This window comes from Neospora caninum, chromosome XI, assembly GCF_000208865.1.
Source record: "Neospora caninum Liverpool complete genome, chromosome XI".
In the NCBI taxonomy this organism is placed as follows: Eukaryota; Apicomplexa; class Conoidasida; order Eucoccidiorida; family Sarcocystidae; genus Neospora; species Neospora caninum.
Window position 1 is genome coordinate 5,237,762 of NC_018397.1, and position 19,376 is coordinate 5,257,137.

At 55.9% G+C, this 19,376-nt stretch overlaps 4 protein-coding genes across 4 annotated transcripts; 3 read left to right on the top strand and 1 right to left on the bottom strand.

Annotated features, from left to right (window-relative positions):
- Positions 1 to 166: 166 nt before the first annotated feature.
- Positions 167 to 1,611, top strand: NCLIV_059240 (hypothetical protein; the record flags this gene model as incomplete). The annotated part of the gene is made up of 2 exons (XM_003885478.1): positions 167 to 255; positions 1,092 to 1,611. 2 exons carry the CDS (start codon positions 167 to 169, stop codon positions 1,609 to 1,611), a joined length of 609 nt encoding a protein of 202 aa, XP_003885527.1.
- A 4,456-nt stretch (positions 1,612 to 6,067) lies between these two features.
- NCLIV_059250 (Derlin-1, related) lies at positions 6,068 to 7,187 on the bottom strand (the record flags this gene model as incomplete). Its single annotated transcript, XM_003885479.1, has 2 exons — positions 6,068 to 6,394; positions 6,876 to 7,187. The coding sequence occupies 2 exons, from the start codon at positions 7,185 to 7,187 to the stop codon at positions 6,068 to 6,070; spliced, it is 639 nt and encodes a 212-aa protein (XP_003885528.1).
- A 2,037-nt stretch (positions 7,188 to 9,224) lies between these two features.
- On the top strand, positions 9,225 to 16,282 carry NCLIV_059260 (hypothetical protein; the record flags this gene model as incomplete). Its single annotated transcript, XM_003885480.1, has 10 exons — positions 9,225 to 9,292; positions 9,613 to 11,533; positions 11,773 to 12,034; positions 12,434 to 12,589; positions 12,692 to 12,794; positions 13,279 to 13,359; positions 13,821 to 13,959; positions 14,361 to 14,855; positions 15,349 to 15,478; positions 15,852 to 16,282. 10 exons carry the CDS (start codon positions 9,225 to 9,227, stop codon positions 16,280 to 16,282), a joined length of 3,786 nt encoding a protein of 1,261 aa, XP_003885529.1.
- A 1,645-nt stretch (positions 16,283 to 17,927) lies between these two features.
- On the top strand, positions 17,928 to 18,951 carry NCLIV_059270 (conserved hypothetical protein; the record flags this gene model as incomplete). Its single annotated transcript, XM_003885481.1, has 8 exons — positions 17,928 to 17,972; positions 18,036 to 18,187; positions 18,249 to 18,267; positions 18,324 to 18,406; positions 18,459 to 18,485; positions 18,544 to 18,610; positions 18,669 to 18,730; positions 18,786 to 18,951. The coding sequence occupies 8 exons, from the start codon at positions 17,928 to 17,930 to the stop codon at positions 18,949 to 18,951; spliced, it is 621 nt and encodes a 206-aa protein (XP_003885530.1).
- Positions 18,952 to 19,376: the final 425 nt, after the last annotated feature.

A 19,376-nucleotide genomic window follows, 5' to 3' on the forward strand; every position in this document is an offset into this window, starting at 1 on the left:
CGCTCCGAATCCTGTTCTCCCCTGGTTGGCCAACGAGAGAGAGGAAGACTCGCGGCTTAATAGGAGACGCGACGTCCACCCTCTCGTCTACCGTCTGCTCCAAGGAAACCCCAAGCGCGAGAGAACGTCTCCAGCTAGCGCAGAGGCGTTTCCCAGGAGAAGACAGATGAAGGAAGAGACAGCGACAATGAAGGAAGAGACGGTGACAATGAAGGAAGAGAGGGCACCCGTGGCTAGGGAGATGCTTCTCAAAACGTGAGGAGAAGCGCAGTCAGAAGCGTCGCATTCCCTGCGGTGGCAGGGGCGACACGAACAAGCGAAGAAGCTGCTCGTTTCCTTTTCGCAACGCCATCTGCGTTTCGTCTTCTTCTTCTCCGCTGTGTGATCGCCTGTCCTCTGACATGCTCGCCCCCTTTCTCGTTCTGAGTTTCTTCTTCCCTGCGGCTTCTTCCGCGCTGCTCCGATTCCAAGATCCAGGCACGCACCGAGAAAAAGTCTTGTGCAGCATCTCCGGCGTTGTCGACGTGTGAACGTTGCGCAGGAGGAGCCTCCCACTTCGCACTGGCTGTCCCTCGAGAGTCTGTTTTTTGCGAATATCCCCCCATTCAGGTGTCTTGTTCGCTGTCCCGGAGGCGTCAGAAGCAGGGGCCTCCCGCAGCGCTTGATGCGCTTCTTCGTCTTCGGCGGGAACGCCTCTCCCATTCCCCTCATCTTCGCGCCTTTCCTTTCCGCGTTCTCCCTCCCCCCCTTCGCCTTCTCTGGGGACCGCTCTTGCTCCTTCTTTTCCCCTCTGCGTTTCTTCTCGATTGGTGGTAGCACCTGTGGAAGAAAAGGGCGGAGACGAGAGAGAAGGATTCTGCCTGTCCGCGGAGAGCGCCCGCCAGACTCGGTCACGCTGACGTACAGCCGCGAACAGCAGCACATCTCTCCATGTCTCCTCTGTCTTTTCTGTCTCCTCTGTCTCTTGTGTCTCTCCTGTCTGTGCCGATGACGCGATGAGGTCTGCAGGCTGGGCGCCGTCACGCGCACGTCCTTCCGCACTGCCCCCCGCCCTGTCTCGTGCGTCCTCTCTAGCGGAAGGAAAGTCGCAGAAAGAAGAACGCGCAGAGACGGAAGAGACCGACAGCGCAGAAGAAGCGAAAGAAGTTGAAGGGAAAGAAGAAGGAGGTGAAGGGACAGAAGAAGGAGGCAAAGGGACAGAAGAAGGAGGTGAAGGGAAAGAAGAAGGAGGTGAAGGGACAGAAGAAGGAGGCAGAGGGACAGAAGAAGGAGGTGAAGGGACAGAAGAAGGAGGTGAGGGGAAAGAAGAAGGAGGCAAAGGGACAGAAGAAGGAGGTGAAGGCAAAGAAGAAGGAGGCAAAGGGACAGAAGAAGGAGGTGAAGGCAACGAAGAAGGAGGCAAAGGGACAGAAGAAGGAGGTGAAGGGAAAGACGAAAAAGAATGACACGGAGGGGGAGGTGGAGGAATGTGCACAGCAGTGGGTTGGTGTCTCGCCGGTTTCTTTGCGCGCTTCTTCTTTCCACCTCGACGGGAAGGCGACTGCTCCACTTGTGGACTCCAGAAGGGCGGTTGAACGCGTGGGGATCCTGTGCGATTTTTCTCGTCAGTGAGCTCGTCGCCTCGTTTCTCTCGGGCATCGTCAGGGGTAGGAGCCCGAGGCGACGGAAGATCGCTCAAACTCCAGCAGTCGCTGCTAGGGCTGTCAACAGCTCTCGGCAGACGGGGGGAAGGGAAGAGGGGATCTTCGCTTCGCGTTGCTTCCTCGCGGTCCCACCTCACGCAGCCCTCGAATGTTTCTGTGTTCTCCCCTCGTTCGCGGGCGTTTGTGTCGCGCGCTGCGTGTCCATCTTGCTCGCGTTTCGCCGCCCTTCTGCGGCGCCTCGACCCTCCCGCGGGTCGGTGGTTCGCCGCTTGCCCGCGCGCATGCATGTGGCGGCAGCAGAAAGCGGGAAGCAGACGAGACGTCGGGGGAGACGCGCCTGCTGGGCCGCGAAAGGCCGCTGAAAGAGCGAGAGAGGCTTCGCGGACCCCGCCGGCGCCGCTGCGGAGAAGCCGGGAGAGGAGGAAGAACACCAAAAAAGAGACAGGCGCAAGGGGAGAAGCAGACCTCAGAATAGACGAGAGAAACACACGGGAACAGAGAGAGGAGGAGGAGGAGGAAGAAGAGACAGAAAAGGAAGAGAAAGAAGTGGAAGAGAAAGAAGAGGAAGAGAAAGAAGAGGAAGAGAGAGGAAGGGGCGAGAGGCAGAGAGACGTGAAAAGGGGAGGGTGAGACGGCAGGCGGGAGAAAGGAGAGAAAGGGAGCGGCTAGCGCCCCAGAGAGCAGAAAGACGCACACCCCACACAGAGAAGACAGAGAGGACGAAGGGGGGAATAGAAGAACGAGGAGAGAAGCACATAGAGAGAAGAGGGGACTCAGAAGAAAGGACAAGGCACATGTTGCCGTGAGCCTAGCTGAGCTTGCCGATGCGTCGCCGTCAAGGATCGTGTGTGTCACTGAACAAACAAGTTTACCCCTTTAAAAAATGCATGCAGCGAACTTGAGAAATGCGAACCTGTGTCTGCATAAGGTTCGCCCTCTGTGTCCCACACCCAACAGACAAAACGATTTTTCTTCCCCTGTGTGGCGAGGAAAGCACAAACAACGAATTCGCGGAACCACGCCGAGGCCCCAAAACTGCGGCCGAGAGAAAGCGGCGGCGTTCTCCGGCGGCACCAAACACGACAAAGAAGCGAGAAAAGGGAACAACGAAGGAGTGAAAACGCGTATTTCTGTGCAAGAAACACACACAAGCTTCTCACCACGCCACCCCCGGCAGAAGAAGGCACACCTTCCCGATGCCTTGTTTTTTGCTTTTCCCGTTGCGGCAAAAATGCCGGTCGCAGCGGTGCGCGAAAAGTCGACGAGGCGCTTTTCTTGAAAAGCACCAAACACGCGATGCACGGATAATTCAGTCCTTTTCTCTGGCGCGAAAATGCGAGCTCTCAACTCCCTGCAGTGTGCTCTGTAGCTGCTGAGGCCTCAATGGACTTTGAGGCACGTGCCTCGACTGTCACTCCTTCCACATACCCATTCTACCTACGAATACAGATATTTATTGAATACGAATATATATGTATATATATTATACATATTTATGTAAATATATATATATATATATGCATACGTATGATGCTGATTTGAGTCGAGAGAGAGATGTCTGTGCATATAATTAATAGTCATTCCCTGCGGTATAACGCGATCTGGGGGCCTGCGCTTTAAGTAGATCGACAAACGCACGTCCATTCCAGGGTCAGATGGAATGGAATCTCCTGATATCTGTAAGTTCGGGTTTCTGACTTGCAGCGAGGAGAGTCTCGTTGGCTGCGTCACAGAAGCCAGTGATGAGGTAGGTTCTCACATTATAGAGGTCGCGTGCTTCTTTGGGCGTGGATGGAAAAGGCTTTTCAAGAAAAAGTTTCGAGACTTGCATATAGTCGTGTTCTTCCCGCGTGGCTCCCGCTCGGACCCAAGAAACCCGAGTCCGCCTTCACATAAACAGACTTTCCCCCCTCCCCGACCTCCAGCAAAAAGGATGTCTCTGCTGCTCTGTCTTTTTTTCTCTCCTCTGTTTGTCTCTCGAGTGCTTTTCACCCTCGTTCTCTCCGTTTCAATTCCCCTTTCTCTACTGTTGGCCTTTGTTCTCTCTCCTTGTCTCTCCTCCTTCTCTGTCTCCGCGGAGCATTCTCTCCTGTAAAGAGGAATGTCCATGGCTTTTGAGTTCGGAGACTTGAGCATTTTGTGTGCCGCGGTGCATGCGCGTTTCGAACGCGCTTGCCTGTCGAGCGCCTTCGACAGCAACCCGAGCGTGCGTGATGACGTTACTTTCTATCTCTAATCTGTATAACGGTCTGGTTCTTTCGCACTCGTTGCGAAGAGAGAAACTCCCGAATAGCACAGCGCCTGCGTCTGGGGACGGAGTGACTTGGATCCTCGGCTTTCTGACGCTGAGAAAATCTCCGCTAGGCGTCAGAGAAAGTGTCTCCAGAGGCTAACCCCATTCACGCACTGCTTGTAAAAACACTGGACTGCCTTCCAAAATCCCATTCTGCTACTTCTCACACTAGATGCCGAACTGTAGAAAGTGGAGAACTTTCAACGGCTGTTTATGTTTGCGTCGCAGACATCGCAGACTGCTGGAGCTGCGCAACGCCTGTTCTTGTTATTCGCCGTCGAAAGCAAGAGGTACATGCAGGCACGCCGGCTACGGGAGTCTAGTCACGTTGATCCTCTGCATTTAAAAGTTGCCTGCTTGTTTTACCGAAAGTGTGAAAACGTTAAAACCATTGGCGGCAAGACCCGCAAAAGCACATACATCAAAACGGAGACAAAACCCCGCACGTGGAGACACAGGCAGGCACGCAGACCTCACCTGCGTACGCCAGCGTGCATGCGCTCCCCGCTTTCACAAAGTTGTCTATCGATGGAAAGCAATATGCACACATTTACAGATATATTATATGCGCACACACAAGAGAAATGTTTTAAGTACATTCACACAGATAACCGTATATACACCGATACATGCATGTGAACACATAAATTCGTAGAAATATTCGTGAATCTGTAGATGCGAACTTCTTCCCATGAGCTTAGCCGATGGAGACGGCCAGGGGCAAGAAGGTGCAGACGCCTGTTAAGGCGACATACGCACTTCACTTGGACAGCTGTCGGCTTCGAGGAAAACCACGAAAAAAGAGAAGAGCGGGAAATGGGGAGACTCGCCGGGAACTGCGTACACACGCCTGGACCCAGAGACGCAGCTCCCGTCGGAGGGCAGCACGTCTGTGCATGCGAAACCTATACAAGAGACGGAGAAAGATTCGTGCTTTTCGCCACTGCACACCAGGTCGAACCCCTAGCAAAAGCGAAAGCGCCGGAGGACAGAAACACGCAATCGCGCATCGCCTCGGTACCTTTGCGGAAAGTTTTCAAGTATTTCTCAATACACAACATACACGCATAAACGTATATGCACACAAATAAGCAGAGGTAAACTCAAAGGTGAATGCTTGCATGTGGATGCGTCCTTGCGACTTTGGCTCACACACAGGACTGGCCCCAGACGGGGGGGTCGGTCCCCTTTGCACCCTCTCGTCGCCACGAAGCCCTCGACACGGAAAGGCGCGAAAGCATCGACACACACAAGGCTGTAAGTACAGCTTGAAACAGGAACGTGGACACACACACATATCCCCACATATATACACACGCATATGCCGCGGTGTATCTCTGCACCTTTCACTGAATGGTGTTTCTCAAGGAAAGTCTTCCTGTCGCACGCGGAGACGAAGTCGGTGTCGTCATCATCTGCGGGAGACATGTCTTTTGAAGCGGAGGCAGCGGAACATCTGGGGACATACACGTCTTCTCACATCATTGAGTAAATCTGGGACTCTATTTGCATGCATCTGTCCATCCGAGGTGCCGTTGAGAGTCTGAAGATCGACAGCAGCCCTCGAAGTCGACGCAAGCGCGTTTGTAACTGAAGCTGCGAAGTTCGCGACGAGAAAAGGCATTTCGCCACAAGCGCCGCCGCCTCCAACCCTTCTGCTCTCGAAACGGCGCGGCGCACGAAAAAAAACGAACGGGCACCAGCCAAGACGCGCGGCTCTTTTTCCGCCGTCATTCGTCTGCCTTCGTGCTTCCCCCCTCCTTTCTCTTTTTCTGCTTGCTTCTACCCTCATCTTTGCAGACATGCGAAAAAACCCGTGCGTCGTGCCGGGCGGAGCCGTCATTGGCGAGGAAGGGGGGACTCGAAAGAGCTGCTTTTGCATCTGTTTGCATCTTTGCCGACAAAACGCAGAGCGGCTAGACAGAAGCGCGACGCGTCGCGCTGCGCTTCTTCTCGGCGACCTGCAAGGCCCCGAAGAGACAGCTGGGAAAGGCGAGGAGACCGGCGCTGGCCTCAGCTGGACACCCACTGGTTCCTTGTGGGGGACGACGCATTTTACGTGGACGGGCCCGTACAGCTCGCCGCAGCTGGAGAGGAAAGAGTCTGACGCGCGGCGCCTCCGCTCGCGCGATCAGTCTGCACTCTCTCGGAAGAGCCAGAGAAGCATGCGCGGCGTTCGGAAGAACCGCCGACCCTTGCTTGTCGGCAGAAGAGGGTAGATGTCCTCGAAGAAGTAGTACACATGCCCCACGAGGATGCCGATCGCGTGGTCCGCAATGCTCCACCCCACCAACACAGACATGAGGGCGAGGACAAAGGGTAGATACGGCGCACTGACGGAGATGAAGAAGACAGAGAGTCGCGTGCTCGGATTTCTTCGGCCCCAAATGTAGGTCATCACGTTGATCATGGACCCACTGAAGAAGTAGGAACTGACGCCAAAGAGGTACGAAAGGCCCTGAAAACATCGAGCGCGAAAACGCAGTGCGAAGGGGTGAACAGACCACTCAAGACACACCGTTCGTGCCCATACAAATACAGACACCACAGGAACTCAGAGAGGGAACTATATATATATAGGGAGGGACACCAGAGCGACAAAGAGAAAGAGAGGAAGGATTGAGACTGCACATCGATTGATATGCACATGTGCAGGTATATCATGTGCATAGATATGTACGTGAAGTTATGCTCAGGTTTGCGGCTATAGGGGTGCTTGCAGGTCGAGACACGAGGAGTGCTAAACCGACACACGCCGTGAGCGGCAAGGCGAAAGATGCTCTGTGGTGTCTCTGTCTCGCCTGGAGATTCTGCCAGGCGTTTGCCCCCCCCCCCCCGCCCCCACGGGACACCAGTTCGGCTTCTCTTTCTCGAAAAAGGAGTGCGTCGAAAAGACGTTTCCCGCGTCTGGAACGGGCATCGCTCCGCGAGGGACTTACCAGGAGGAGAGCGCCGGTGGTGATGAGCATCCAGAGGAAGGCGGCGCTCTTCTGGTGCTCTTCGAGAGTTGCGCAGTAGAAAATCAAGACGTAGACGTTCCAGAAGAAGTGGAGAGAGAAGGTTCCGAAGAAGAGGAAGCACGAGAAGATTCGCCAGAGCTGGCCGCGTTGGACGACTAGGTTGTAGTTGATGTACAGCGAGAAGGGCGAGACGATCTCGAGGGTGCACAGGAGCATCAGCGCCGTCGAGCAAAACAGGTAGAAGCGCGTGACAGGAGGCAGGTGCGAGAAGAAGATGTCGATTTGGGCCATCTTGGAAGAACGCGGGAGGCGGAAAAAGAAAGCGGAGCGCCGATAGGGGAGCGAGAAACGAGGCGACAGGGGGGAGAGAAGAGAGAGGGGAACGGGGCATACACAGACGGGGAGAAGGCAGGAGGACGAAAAAGAGAAGAGGGAAGAAGAGACGGAGAGGCGAGCGAGAAGAACGGAGGAGGCCTCGAAGGGCTACGCTGCACAGAAAAAAGGCGAAACCCACGACTGAAAAGAGAAAGACGAGAGAGCCAGGCAGAGAATCCCAGAAACAAGGCGAGAGAAAAAAAGGGACAGAGGCGGTGGAGAGGCAAGGCTGTGAGCGAGATCCTCAACCGAAGAGAACTTATTTCTGAGCAGACCCTGTGCGTACTGCGCCGCCCCGTCAGAGAAAAGAAAAAGTTTCCGGCATCATCGTAGAGCACGACGAGGCGAGAAGGAAGGAGAAGCGAGGAAGGAAAAACGGCAAGGAGAGACGACGAAAAGACAGTTCTTCGCTCTCTTCTAGCGGTGACAAGCGGAAGCCGAGAGACGCAGGGAAAAAGACCAGAGAGGAAGACGCTAGAGGAGAACCATCACATCACTGCTGCCCATCTTCTACCTCTCTGTTTCTTGCTCTTTCTTCCCTTCTCCCCTTTTTCTGCCTTTTTCTCTCTTGGCGCCTCTTCCCTTGCCGCTCACGCGCTTCTTCACTTGTCGCTTCCCAGCCCTCTGCCGCCTGCTGACTCCTCTTCGTCCTCTTTGTCTAGCGGCCGTTTCTGCTCGCTTTGCCTTGGAAGAAAAAAAGATGTAGAAAAAACGCCCGTCGCCTTGTCGGACCAACACACGCTTGCATTCCCCGAACCGCTGAGGCAACACCACGCCTTCACACCCTGGCCTCACTTCCTTTTTTGCCTCTCTCGCGCAAGAGGAGACGGACGAGCTTTTTCGAGAGGAAAGGGGGCGTTTTCTGAAATTGTATTTTGCGAAACACACTGGGTTTGCACTTCCCATCTCGGGTCTGGGACTGTGAGAGTCTGGGGAACGCCGGCACACAGTGCGCGCAGTTTACGCCAGCATCGGCTGCTGTCGGGAAGCGTGGCGGGGCGAAAGGGACGCGGACTCTCGGGGGAAACTCGCGATTTTTTCTTTTCTGAAGACTTGTGCACACACGGAGACACCCGAAGCAGAGCCGGCGAAAACACCTGTGTGTTTTCCGTTGGAAGAATAGGAAAGGCAAAGCGATGTGCCGCGGTCTCCAACTGCGGCAGGGAGGAGAGGGACGAGGAATGCAGACGCAGCGAGCAAAACGGGAAACTTCGGGGCAGCTTTCCCCCCTTTTCACCGAGTTACTTTTTTCTGTCTCTTGCCTGGTCTCTTCTTTTCTCTCGCCGCTCTTCTCCTCTGGACAACCACGTGGAGTCGCCTCTTCTTCGCGGAGCGCTCGCCACGGTGTACATACACCCCCGTGGCATCTCTTCGGGGAAAACAGGAGTTCGGTCTCTCTCGCTGTCGTCGTCGTTTCTTCCTTTACCGCCTCGTGCTCTCTCCCTTTTCCCTGATTATCTCGTTACTCTTTCTCTGTGGTTTCCCTTGCTTCGTTCTCGTCCTTCGTTTCGTCTCTCGCCGTCCTCGCTTTTCTCCTCCGCGGCGATTTTTTCCCACTTTGGCACCTCTCCAGTTTTTCTCATTTTCGCAGTTTTCTTCTCGTCTCTCTCCCCGTTCCTTTCTAGACACTCGGCGTCTCCCTTTTCTCGCATCTGGCGCTTCATCCGCTCGTTGCCCAACACCCGCCAACTGGGTCCCGCCCTTTGTGCGCCATCCGCAGTTGTCCGATTTCTCTCCTCGCCTGATGAACAAAAACGTTCCTTTCACCTTCTCCTTCCACCACCCACCCTGTTCATCTTTCCTTCGCATCCATCTGCGTCTCCTCCACTTCCCCAACACCCTCTTTTACTGCCGTCTCTCTCCTCTCTCCTCTCTCCTTCCTCTTCTTTCTCGCTCCGTTCCCTTCCTTCTCTCTTCTGTCTTTTGGTCTTCTTCTTTTAAATCTGGAGGAACATGGAGAGCGATAACGGACGAGGCGCAGCCTCAGGAGGGAAGGGCCGTGCCCCTCCTCAGGCCGTGAGGTAAGTGCGTAGTCCCCGAAGAACTGTTGTCCCTGCCTTCTTCGAAGTCTCCTTGTGGCGGTGAACTGCTAAGCGAGATTTAGGGGTGCTCAGACACTCCAACACACGCTTTCCACACGCACCCACACGTCTACGATTTCACCCCAACAGAGACGTGTCTGAAAGAAAGGCAGTGCACATTCCGGGCATTTTCCCTCGCTCCCGCCTTTTTGACAGGAGGTTTCTCTCCCGCCCGAGAGAAGAGCGACACAGCACACGACGCAGCTGTCTCGCAGTCTCGCTTCGATTCACCCTGCTGGCGCGTGCCTGTGGTCCTGCAGCACTCCGGGATCGCTCGCGTCTCCTTTCGCGTATTCTTCGTCGCCTTTCGCCCCTTCGTCGACCGTCCCCCCCGCGTCTGCGCAGCTCGCCTTCAGCCCGGTGCCCGCCTACGCGACTCCCGGGGCTGGGCCTGGCTACGCTGCGCAAAGTCGCGCCTACGCGTCGGCGCTTCCTGGGCCATTCGCCTCGGGGCATCCGCCGTTCGGGCCCTCGGCTGGGCCGCAGGTGCCTTTCGGCGGCGCGGCGGCAGGCGCACCGCCGACCGACGCCAGCTCGGCGCCTCTTCCGAACGGCGCGTTCGCCTCGCGCGACGCGCAGCCCGCCGCGTTTCCCTTCTCGCAAGGCGCAAGCGACTCTGCACGAGGCAGCGTGGCCGCGCCTGTGTCTTCGTCTGCTGCGCCGTCTTCGCTCCCTGGCGCGGCTTATCCTTCCCCATACCCTGCGCACGGTCTCCAGGGCGTTCAAGGCAGTCTGCCGTTTCCGGCGCCTGCGTACAACCAATCGTGGCGTGGGAACGCGCCGCCTTCAGGGGCTGCTTTCGCCTACCCCGTGCAGAAGTTTCCGCAGTACGCGCAGCCGGGATTTTACTCGTCTCAGGCGCCCACGCCTGCGGCTGGCGGTCCCGGGGCGAGTCCGGCGCCAGCGCATGCAGCGAGTGAGGCGGCTGCAGGTGCGGAGCAGGCTCGACCCGAAGGCGACACGCAGGCGAGCGAGAAGACTTCGCCGGAGAAGGCGCGCCGCCCTCCTCTCCAAGAGGCGGCTGGACCGAAAGGTGAACAGGAACCGGGACAGCAAGGCCAGGCGCAAGGCTCCGCGGGCTCTTCGTTGCCGTGTTCTGTTCCTGCGGCGGGTCCCGGAGGCCTGGGTGGGTTTCCCTCGGCGCCGTATCAGGGGCGGGGCGGGAGCGCCGCGGGCGCTTTTTCTCAGATTGCGGGGGATCTGCCGGGAGCGTATCCGCCCGCGGGTTTTGCGTCTCAGCCTCTCGCCACAAAGTTTCCCTTCGCCCAGTTCCCTGCGCAGCTGGGCGCCCAGGCGGCGCAACGCCCCCCAGGCGGAGGCAGGTCCGCGGCTGCAGGGGCGGGTGCGCCGGGGTACCCGCCATCGGGTCCGTACCCCTCTGGGTATTCGGGGCCGTATCAGTACACGCCGCATCCTTCCGCGCCTGCGCAGTACGCGCCGGCTCTGTATCCCTTCTCGCCGCCCGTCTCGAGCGGCGTGGCGGAGGACGAGGAAGGGAAACGCGCGAAACGGGCCAAGCCGACAGATCCAACCGACGGCGCGTCGACTCTTTCATCCGCGGTGCCTGCGTCGCTTCCTGGGAATGCGCCTCAGCAGTTTCCGGCGTCGAGTGCAGGGGGTGCGCCTTCGGAGAAGAGCGCGCGAGAAGACCACGCAGAGACTGGACCGACACTGAGTGACGCCACGCGCTTCGCGAATCTGGGCCAGACCCCACCTGCAGGCCAGCCTGGCGCGTTCGCCGCGTCGACGCCTCCGCTGCCTGGCGCCGGCGCTTCGCCGACTTCCTTCTCTGTACCTTCGTCCGCCGACTTCTCTTCTTTCCCTTCCTCGACCTTTGCGCCGTCTCCGTTTCCCGCTCTCGAGGGGTTGCCGATGGACCAGCAGATGGGCAGTTTAGTCGAGGATTTAGGCGCCTTCGGCCTCGCGCAGTACCACTGCGACGTGTGCACGAAGGACATCAGCAACGTGTGCCGCATTCGGTGCGCAGAGTGCGAAGACTTCGACTTGTGCGTCGCCTGCTTCTGCATGGGCGCCGAAGTCGAGGGAAAGCCGCACAAGAACTCGCACAGATACATCCCGATCGGAAAAAACGCGTTTCCCCTCTTGCGCCACAACTGGACAGCCGACGAAGAACTCCGACTCCTCGAAGGCGTCAGCAAATACGGATTCGGAAACTGGAACGTAAGTTGCACACTGCCGTGCAGGTCGCGTCAAAAGTGCGGCGTATATCCGTATGCCCGCTATCGCGACTTACGTCTGCCTCTTTCACCTTTTGCTTCGACGTAACCGTATATCTACGCACATCTGTGTCTATTTCTCCACTCTTTACATCTGCATGCATGTGTATGCTCATGACCCTGTATATGTATACAAGTTTGTGCTGGTGCGGACGGTGCCGGGATGGGTGTTTTACTGTTTAGGACGTCGCCGAGTTGGTGAACAGTGTCGCGCTGACGGCGAAGACAGCTGCGGAATGCGACCAGCACTACGCGGAAGTTTACTTGAACTCGCGGACTTCGCCGCTGCCGGACACGTCGGTGTTGCTGCTGGGCAAGGACGGCGGGCCACTCAAACAGGAAGACGTGCAGGAGGCGGCGAAGTCGCGAGGCGCTCAGGACGATGCGAAAGCAAAGGAAGAAGACAAGGAAGGCGAAACCGTGGAGAACCGCGGCGACGAAGATGGTAGGCGATCCAACAGGAAAAAAAACACAGAGAGACACCCGACACAAAGCACGGGACGGTCGGGGTGGGGAGCGGGAGAGGGCGTATACGGGAGGCAGGCCTGACACTGCCTCAGGGAGGAGAGAGAGACGAGCAGCCTTTCGGACAGGTACGGCCCCGCGAAGGCGGTGGAGAGCAAAGGCGCTCGTCTGGTTTTTTTCTTCCCTGCCTTTTCCATTTCCTTCCCTCCAGTCCTGGGAGTCTCTCTGGTTGCACCGTAACCGCTTTGCTTTGGCGGTCCGTCGAGGCCCCTTCAGTTTTTGGTTTCCCAGAAGAGGGGGACACAGCACGCGTCGTCTGAACTTGCGCTGGCTTCCGCCGCTGTGCACATGCGTCTCCTCCATTTATGTGTTTCTTCAGACGCCTCCCGTCCTGCGGGCGGCGTGGCACCACCGTCTCGGGCAGGCACTGCCAAGCCGACGCACTCGATTGTCGGCTACTGGCCTTTGCGCGGAGACTTCGACGTGGAGTACGACAACGACGCGGAATTGATTCTCGCGGATATGGAATTCAAAGGTGAGGAGAGCGATGCGGCACGGACCGTGCGATTTCTACATCCGCTGCGGGCCTCGCTCTCTCGTACATGGCGTCGCGTTTCTTCTCTTTTGTGCTTTTCAGAGGACGAAGCGGTCCAAGAACGCTACTTGAAGCTGCAAATCATCGAAATCTACAACAGCAAACTGGACGAACGACTGTACCGAAAACGGACAGTCATCAACAGGTCAGCTCTGCTCTTTCTGTCAGTGTCTCCTCTCGTCTCGCCTCGCTCTCGTGTGGAGCCGAGCGGTTGCCTCCTTTATGGCGAGCCGGCCTGGGCGATATCTCGGTCTTTGCCTCTCTTTCTTCTCTTTCTTTTCTTTCGCGATGTGCATCTGGGTTCCGTGGGTCTCCGCTTCCTTCTGTTCCGCAAGAGCCTCGGGTGATCCAGCTGCGCTCTTCGTGGGAACCTCCCCCCTTCTTTCGCTTCGTTCGTCCCTGCCGGACCTCGCTCTCCAACTGTCTCCCTTTTGCTGTCCTGTCTCCGTCTTGCCGTCAAAAACTGTCTCCCTTTTGTGGCTCTCACATCGCGTTTCTGCTTCGGAGCGGGCGTCTTTTCTGCCGCGCTCGATCTCTGTGCTGCCCGCTTGTGTCTCTTTTCGTTGTCTCTTCGTCTGCACTCCCTCCCTTTGATATGCGATTTTGTAATTTATCTCCGTTGCGTCCAGGGGACTGCTGGATACCAAGACTCTCCATCAGCGGGAAAAGAAGAGAACGAAGGAAGAGCGCGACCTGCACAACCTGTTCAAGTATGTCTCTCGAGTTCGCTCGCTCTTCCCTATTCTGTTCTTCCCCTCGTAGTGTTCGTGGTTCGTGGTTCTGCTCGACACGTTTCCCCTCCTCTGGACACCCCGTCCCCGCTTCGCTTCTCTGCGACTGGTGTCTCCGCGGTCGTCCTCGCGTGCATCGTGGTGCGTTGGTGTGTCTGTTTTTCCTTGACGTTTCGTTTCCCTGCGCCGCGCTTGGCTCTTGACGTCGCCGCTCCATGCTTTGCTTCTGCCTCGCGCTCTCGGACGTGATCTCCCCCCCCTTCTATGCGTGCGTGTCCTCTCGTCCCTGTGTTCCTTCCCCGTGTCGTGCTTCTCGTCGCTTTGTTTTCTCCGTTTTTTTCGTGCTCTCCTCTCCCGCGTGTCTGTCGTCTGCACGTTCCTCTACTTCCCGTTCCTCTAGCGCTGCCGTTTTCTTCTGTCTCCTTGTCTGGGCCTTTCAGACCTCTCGCGCGCTTTCACTCAGACGAAGAGCAAGAGCGCCTGGTGCAGTTGCTGATTGAAGAGAAGCGCATTCGCGCTCGCCTGAGCATGCTGCACGAGTGGAAGTCTCTCGGCCTCAAAACCGCCGATGATGTCGGGGTAGGTGACCCCACTCGAACCTCGAAAGACAGTGCCATACTCACAAAGTCAACACTGAAACGACGTCTGCCTACCTACACACACATGCACATCTCTCTCTCTATATATATATATATATATTTATATGCATGTATATTTATGTTTAGCATATATGGATGTAGATGTGGATGTACATGTAAGTTTGTCTATCTGTTTATGTGTGATAGAGTAGAGTAGCACAGGAGCGAGAAAAGGGTTTTCAGGTGGCGACGTTTCTTGGGTGGACGGGAGCCCGTAGGTGTGTCTCCGGTGGGCGTGTTGCTCTCTCTTGCTTGACGGAGACATTTTCTTCGCGTCTGGGACGCCTCTGGAGATTCCTCTCTTTCCTGAGCGTCTTGGAATTTGCCGTCGCTTTTTCTCAGGAGTACGAGGGCGACAAGAGTTGGCGCGAGCAGCTCCAGCGTTTCCGGGCGTCGGAGCTTTCTTCGCTTTTCTTCTCTGGGGGCCTGGCGAATCTGTTTGCGAAGCACACGACCGCGCAGCAGACGGGCAAACCGTTGCCCCTCGGCGGCTCGAAAGTTTGTATTTCGCCGAGTTCGGGGTGTACGTACAGCCCAGACACTCCGCATGGCGGCCTGGGCAGCGGTGCAGGCGATACGCCGACCAACAGCAACGCGAGCAGTCCCAGCGCGGGAAACGCCGCCGCGACTGGCAGTGGGCTGTCGATGTCTGTGGCAGTCGTCGAGAGACTGAATGGAGAGAAAGGCCGCGAGGCGGAGAAGGGGAAGCGCGAGGGGAAAGAGAAGGGAGACGAGAAGGGCGGCCGACTCTTCAAAGGTGGACGCTGTCCTGGAGAGAAAGAAAGCGAGAGTCCGCCCATTTCGGCCTTCCCCGGGGCGGGCCTGTTGACAGAGAAGGTGAGGACAGAACGCCAGAGGCGGAGAGGGAAACGGAAGAGCGAAAGTGGGGGAAAGCGAGACAGAACTAGGGCGGCGGAGGAAGGCGTCGGCTATACGGGCGGGCGACGAAGAACAGAAGGGAAAGAGGAGAAGAGAACACGAGACCAGGAGCGAACAGAGGAAAACCAGAGAGGAAGAAAGGGGAATTTGCAGAGGGAGGCGTTGGCGTGTGCTCTTCGACGCTGCAGGATAACCTACGTTGTAGAGGCGGCCACTGGACGCGAATGTACAGACAGAACACGTGTAGTTTCGCTTCGTTGTTTTTCGTGAGGGGTGCCTCTCGTGTTCCCCTTCCGGATTCGTTTGTGCTGGTCGGATGGGTGTCTCTAGTGCGGTTGTGGAAGAGCCGTTCTCACGACAAAAAAAGGGGAGAAAAGGGGAGGGGAGAAAAAACAAATGCATGTTTCTTCGCTTTCACCTCTGGACCTCGGGAAACCCTTCCTGTTTTCAGGAACGCGCTTTTTGCGAGGATGCCCAGCTGGCTCCTGTCTTCTATTTACTGGCGAAGCGCATGCTTCTGCGGGAAATGGCAAAGCACAAAAAGTTCAATGCCACCGATTTCTCCAAACCCATGGAATTGTGTAAGCCTCTGGAGGCGTAGATGCCTATGCATATATATATATATATATATAATGTAGAGTAGGAAACGTCAAGGTTTGTTTTTTCAGGTCGTAAATCACAGGTTCGCGGCACACACGTAACCGTACCTATCTCGATACAGGTGTCTTCAGAGTATGCGTATTCTTCTCTCTCCCGTGTTTTCCGTCCATTTGTAAGAACCTTTGGGATCTCCCCCCGACAGCATGAGTAGAAGAAAGAGGATGAGCCTGTTTTCCAAAGAACCCCCGGGGGAGTTATTACGCGTCCGGTGTGTCCTACGGCTTTGAATTTTATCGTCCGTGCTTGACTGTCTCGTGTACCCTGTCGCTCGTGCGCTGCTTCTGCGTTCTTCAGACGTCAACCGGGTCGGCCAGCTGTACGACTTCTACGTCAACGTGTCAGACTTCGCGCCCGCCTGCCCCTCACCTCCGGCCAACCCGGCGACTTCTCGCGGAGCGGCCTTTGCGAGTCCGGGAGTGAATGCAGCTTCAGTGGCGTCTCCCCGGCCGTCGGCGTCCCCTTCGCCGGTGGGCCCGTCCGCTTCCGGAGGAGTCGCACCTGCGACTTCTGCTTTCTACCGCACGGTGGCCGGTGCCACACCGGGAATCGAACCCATGTACAGCACAGTCAACGGAGGGTTGGCCCTCCAGCCTCCTGGTTACGCTCTTCCTGTGGCCTCAATGAAGTCTCAAGACGCCAGTACGGGACCATTATGCAGTTCGCCTTATGGAACGACGAGTCAGGGCGGCCCGGGCTTACTGAGTCAAGCCAGGGATGCATCCTAAGAGCGTACTGGATGACGCGGAGCGGCCGTGCCGTCGAGGGACAGATTTCGGGCAGGCAGCGGAAAGTTTGGCGTTGGCAGCGCCGCAAAACACGAAATGCTGATTGATAGCTTGGCGTCAAAGTGAAGGATGATTGCGGGACGTGTCTCGGGTGATACTCTTTTTCGGGTTTTCGCGAGGAGTGAAAGCAAATTAGTGACTCGGTAAATTCGAGCTACTTTTTTGTTTAAAGCGCCCCTGTCAGACCGCTAACCAAAACGCTTGCATTTCTTGGATAAAGGGATGACGATGCGCGTGTCGTCCGCACACCGGATTTTACACTGGTACGGCTTTGACTGCAGTTCTCCCCCGTTCTTCGCGATCGATCATACTGTGGAGTTTTACTCCACAGTATGATCGATTGCGAAGTCGTGCGTTGTGACCACATTTGAATTGAGACTTACGTCCGCAGTTGGTTTAAGACCTGGGCATTCTGAGGCATGACTAGAGCAACACTGATTAACCAGGGAGAATGAGGGGTCAGGGAATGCTGCCGGTTTGCGGCCGGCTTAAGTCATCGCCGTCTTGCCCACTTGTACCGGATGCGCTGCTGGAACCGTATCGGACCAGTCTGTAAACGGCACCATTTAGCGAGCAACCGAAGATATAATACACAAGACTCACCAGTCGCGAGTCCCGGAGTCACCTCAGCAGAACAGCCTTGCAGCTGGCCGCCAGCTTCAGCCATTGAAATGTCTCATTGGGCTGCATAGCACCGTTGGCAATATTTGTGCGAGTTGAATTGCCCGACTACAGGCTTCCCTCCTGGGTTTAGGCACTCGGTGAGTAAGAGGCGCTACACAGAATAAAAGGGTCTTCCCCGCGAGAGGGCAGGTCAACATCTCCGTTTCTGTTCGTTTAATCGTTGTCGGCCCCGCTTAGGTGCTAACGGGGCTCGAACCGTTTGAGGCATGGTCGAGAAACAGAACTGCACCAAGTGTTTTGGTAATGGTACGCGCCGACTGAGTTCGCATTACCTTCTTGTGTCATCAACCGGAGCCTCGCACGGCCGACGGCCTGGCCCGACTCTAGACTGTGAACTTGTTTCCGACAACGGTGAACACTCCACAGTCGTCGACAATTCTAAACATCGGCTACATACGCAATAAGAGTGTACAATCACCAAAGTAGACGCCGAACTACAAGCTGCTGATTGCACCCGTCAAACGGATTATTTTTCGGGCGTCGCGGGGGAATCTCCTTTCCCTTGTTGGCAAGCACGAACCAGGAAACTATAGAACTCATGACAAGTGGACGAGACAGCGTGACGTCGGTTCATCCGTTGGTACAGTGCGAAACGTTATCCCCCGGTGAAGCCACGTGCGAAGCATGCTACGGTGCAGAACCGTTGTGATCGACGCTGTGACGCGTTCTCGTATCCACATCCATGCTTACGTTTGTCGTGAAAGAAACAAGGACATAGTGGCTAACTACTAGCGAGTTTCTCAGAAGTCGACAATCCGGTGTCTGTACACAGGACAGGGGGGCCTGAATGATTCTTCCCATCCTTGTGCCTGATTGTGATTTGCGACACCTGATGCCACCCAAAGCCAAAATCATCCCGTCTCCAACGTCTTTTCCTCTCGCCGCCCAATTCGCTTGCGACATGAAGCTTGCAGCATTCCTTGCTCTCACCGGAAGTGTTGACTTGGTAATCTGGCCCTTCTATCATGCCCCTGACGGGCGTTGAAAAAAATATTGTTGCAACTAACAGGCAGAATGCCATCGCTTCCGATCAGAACTGGCAGGGAAATCTGCCGTGCTCCAAAGTGAAGGAAACGCCTTCAACTTCCTTCACCTGGGAGGCGCTTTCACTGACTGCTCGAATCCCACTATTTTGGACGCAAATTCCATGGGCGTCACAAGGTTTGCCGTACTTGTTTGCTGTAGCTGCGCTATATATACCACATGTAGTTGCCGGCTGCAGCTTCCAGGGTGCCTCCCAGGTTCGACCTACCATGGAAGCTAATTTTGCCCCTATTTTGATTACCGAAGCAAGCAGACATGTACTAGCAATTCCAATTGTTCGTTCTTTATGTTGAACACGGACGAAGGAAAGCTATACCTTTGCCCGGATAGTAGCGGGTAAGAATTGCCGCTTGCTCCCGTTCTACAGCCTTCGTTATAATCTCGTTAGATTCCTTCACGCCTCTCCAAGCACGTCGTAAGCTAAAAGAGCTAATGAGTCACTCGAAACCCCAGCGAGAAGACAATACCGTCAGTTGGATAATTGGCGTGAAGCCATCCGCTCTTGACAGGGCTGGCTACAAAGTCTCACTCAACAAGCAAGTAGGTACCAAAAACATGGTGCTCCTCCTACAATTGGCTAACAGCTGTGATTCATCAGGCGATTTGCAAGAACGTCATCTCGAAGCAAACGGTGACTTCCATCGATGAAGCAGAAGTGCTGTGAGTGCAAAGCAGAACGCAACGAGAAGACCTTTCCTGAGATCGTGTTCCGCAGGGCTCGAAGCCTGCAATCTGACGTGTTTTCACTCAACTTGAACAAGGGCGCCGCTGCCGGGCCTTCTGTCCCTTCGATGGTGCGCTCCACCGTTTGCCCTACTAAAGAATGCCTCTTCAAACTATCTATTCAGACCGCTTTCTTTTGCCATGGAGCGTCCGAGTAAGTACGGCGAACCAAACAAGTTGGTGCCTTTCTCATTCTTGCGCTTCCCTCAGATACCTTGACAGGAACGGTGCGCGTTTCGGTGAATTGCGACCGGAAAGACATACCATGACTGCTGGTTGTCGCAGGTTTCGTGACTGAAGAAATCCAAGCAGGCGCCGGCCCCGGTAGCCCAACAGTAAGCCTAAAACTCCACGGATTGAACCGCAAAGCAGGAACACAATTTGGTAATTCCAGAGCATCACAGCACCATGTGGTCTAAATGGGAGTATACAGCCTGACACGGCGAAAGTTCCGCAGGGCATCTACCCTGGTAAATACGCCTGATTTATCTGCTGGTATGCGGAAAAACACCGGGTGTTCAGGAGAAATCATACCCGCGACCCGGATCACGGGAACGGAATGAGGACGATATGTAATACTCAA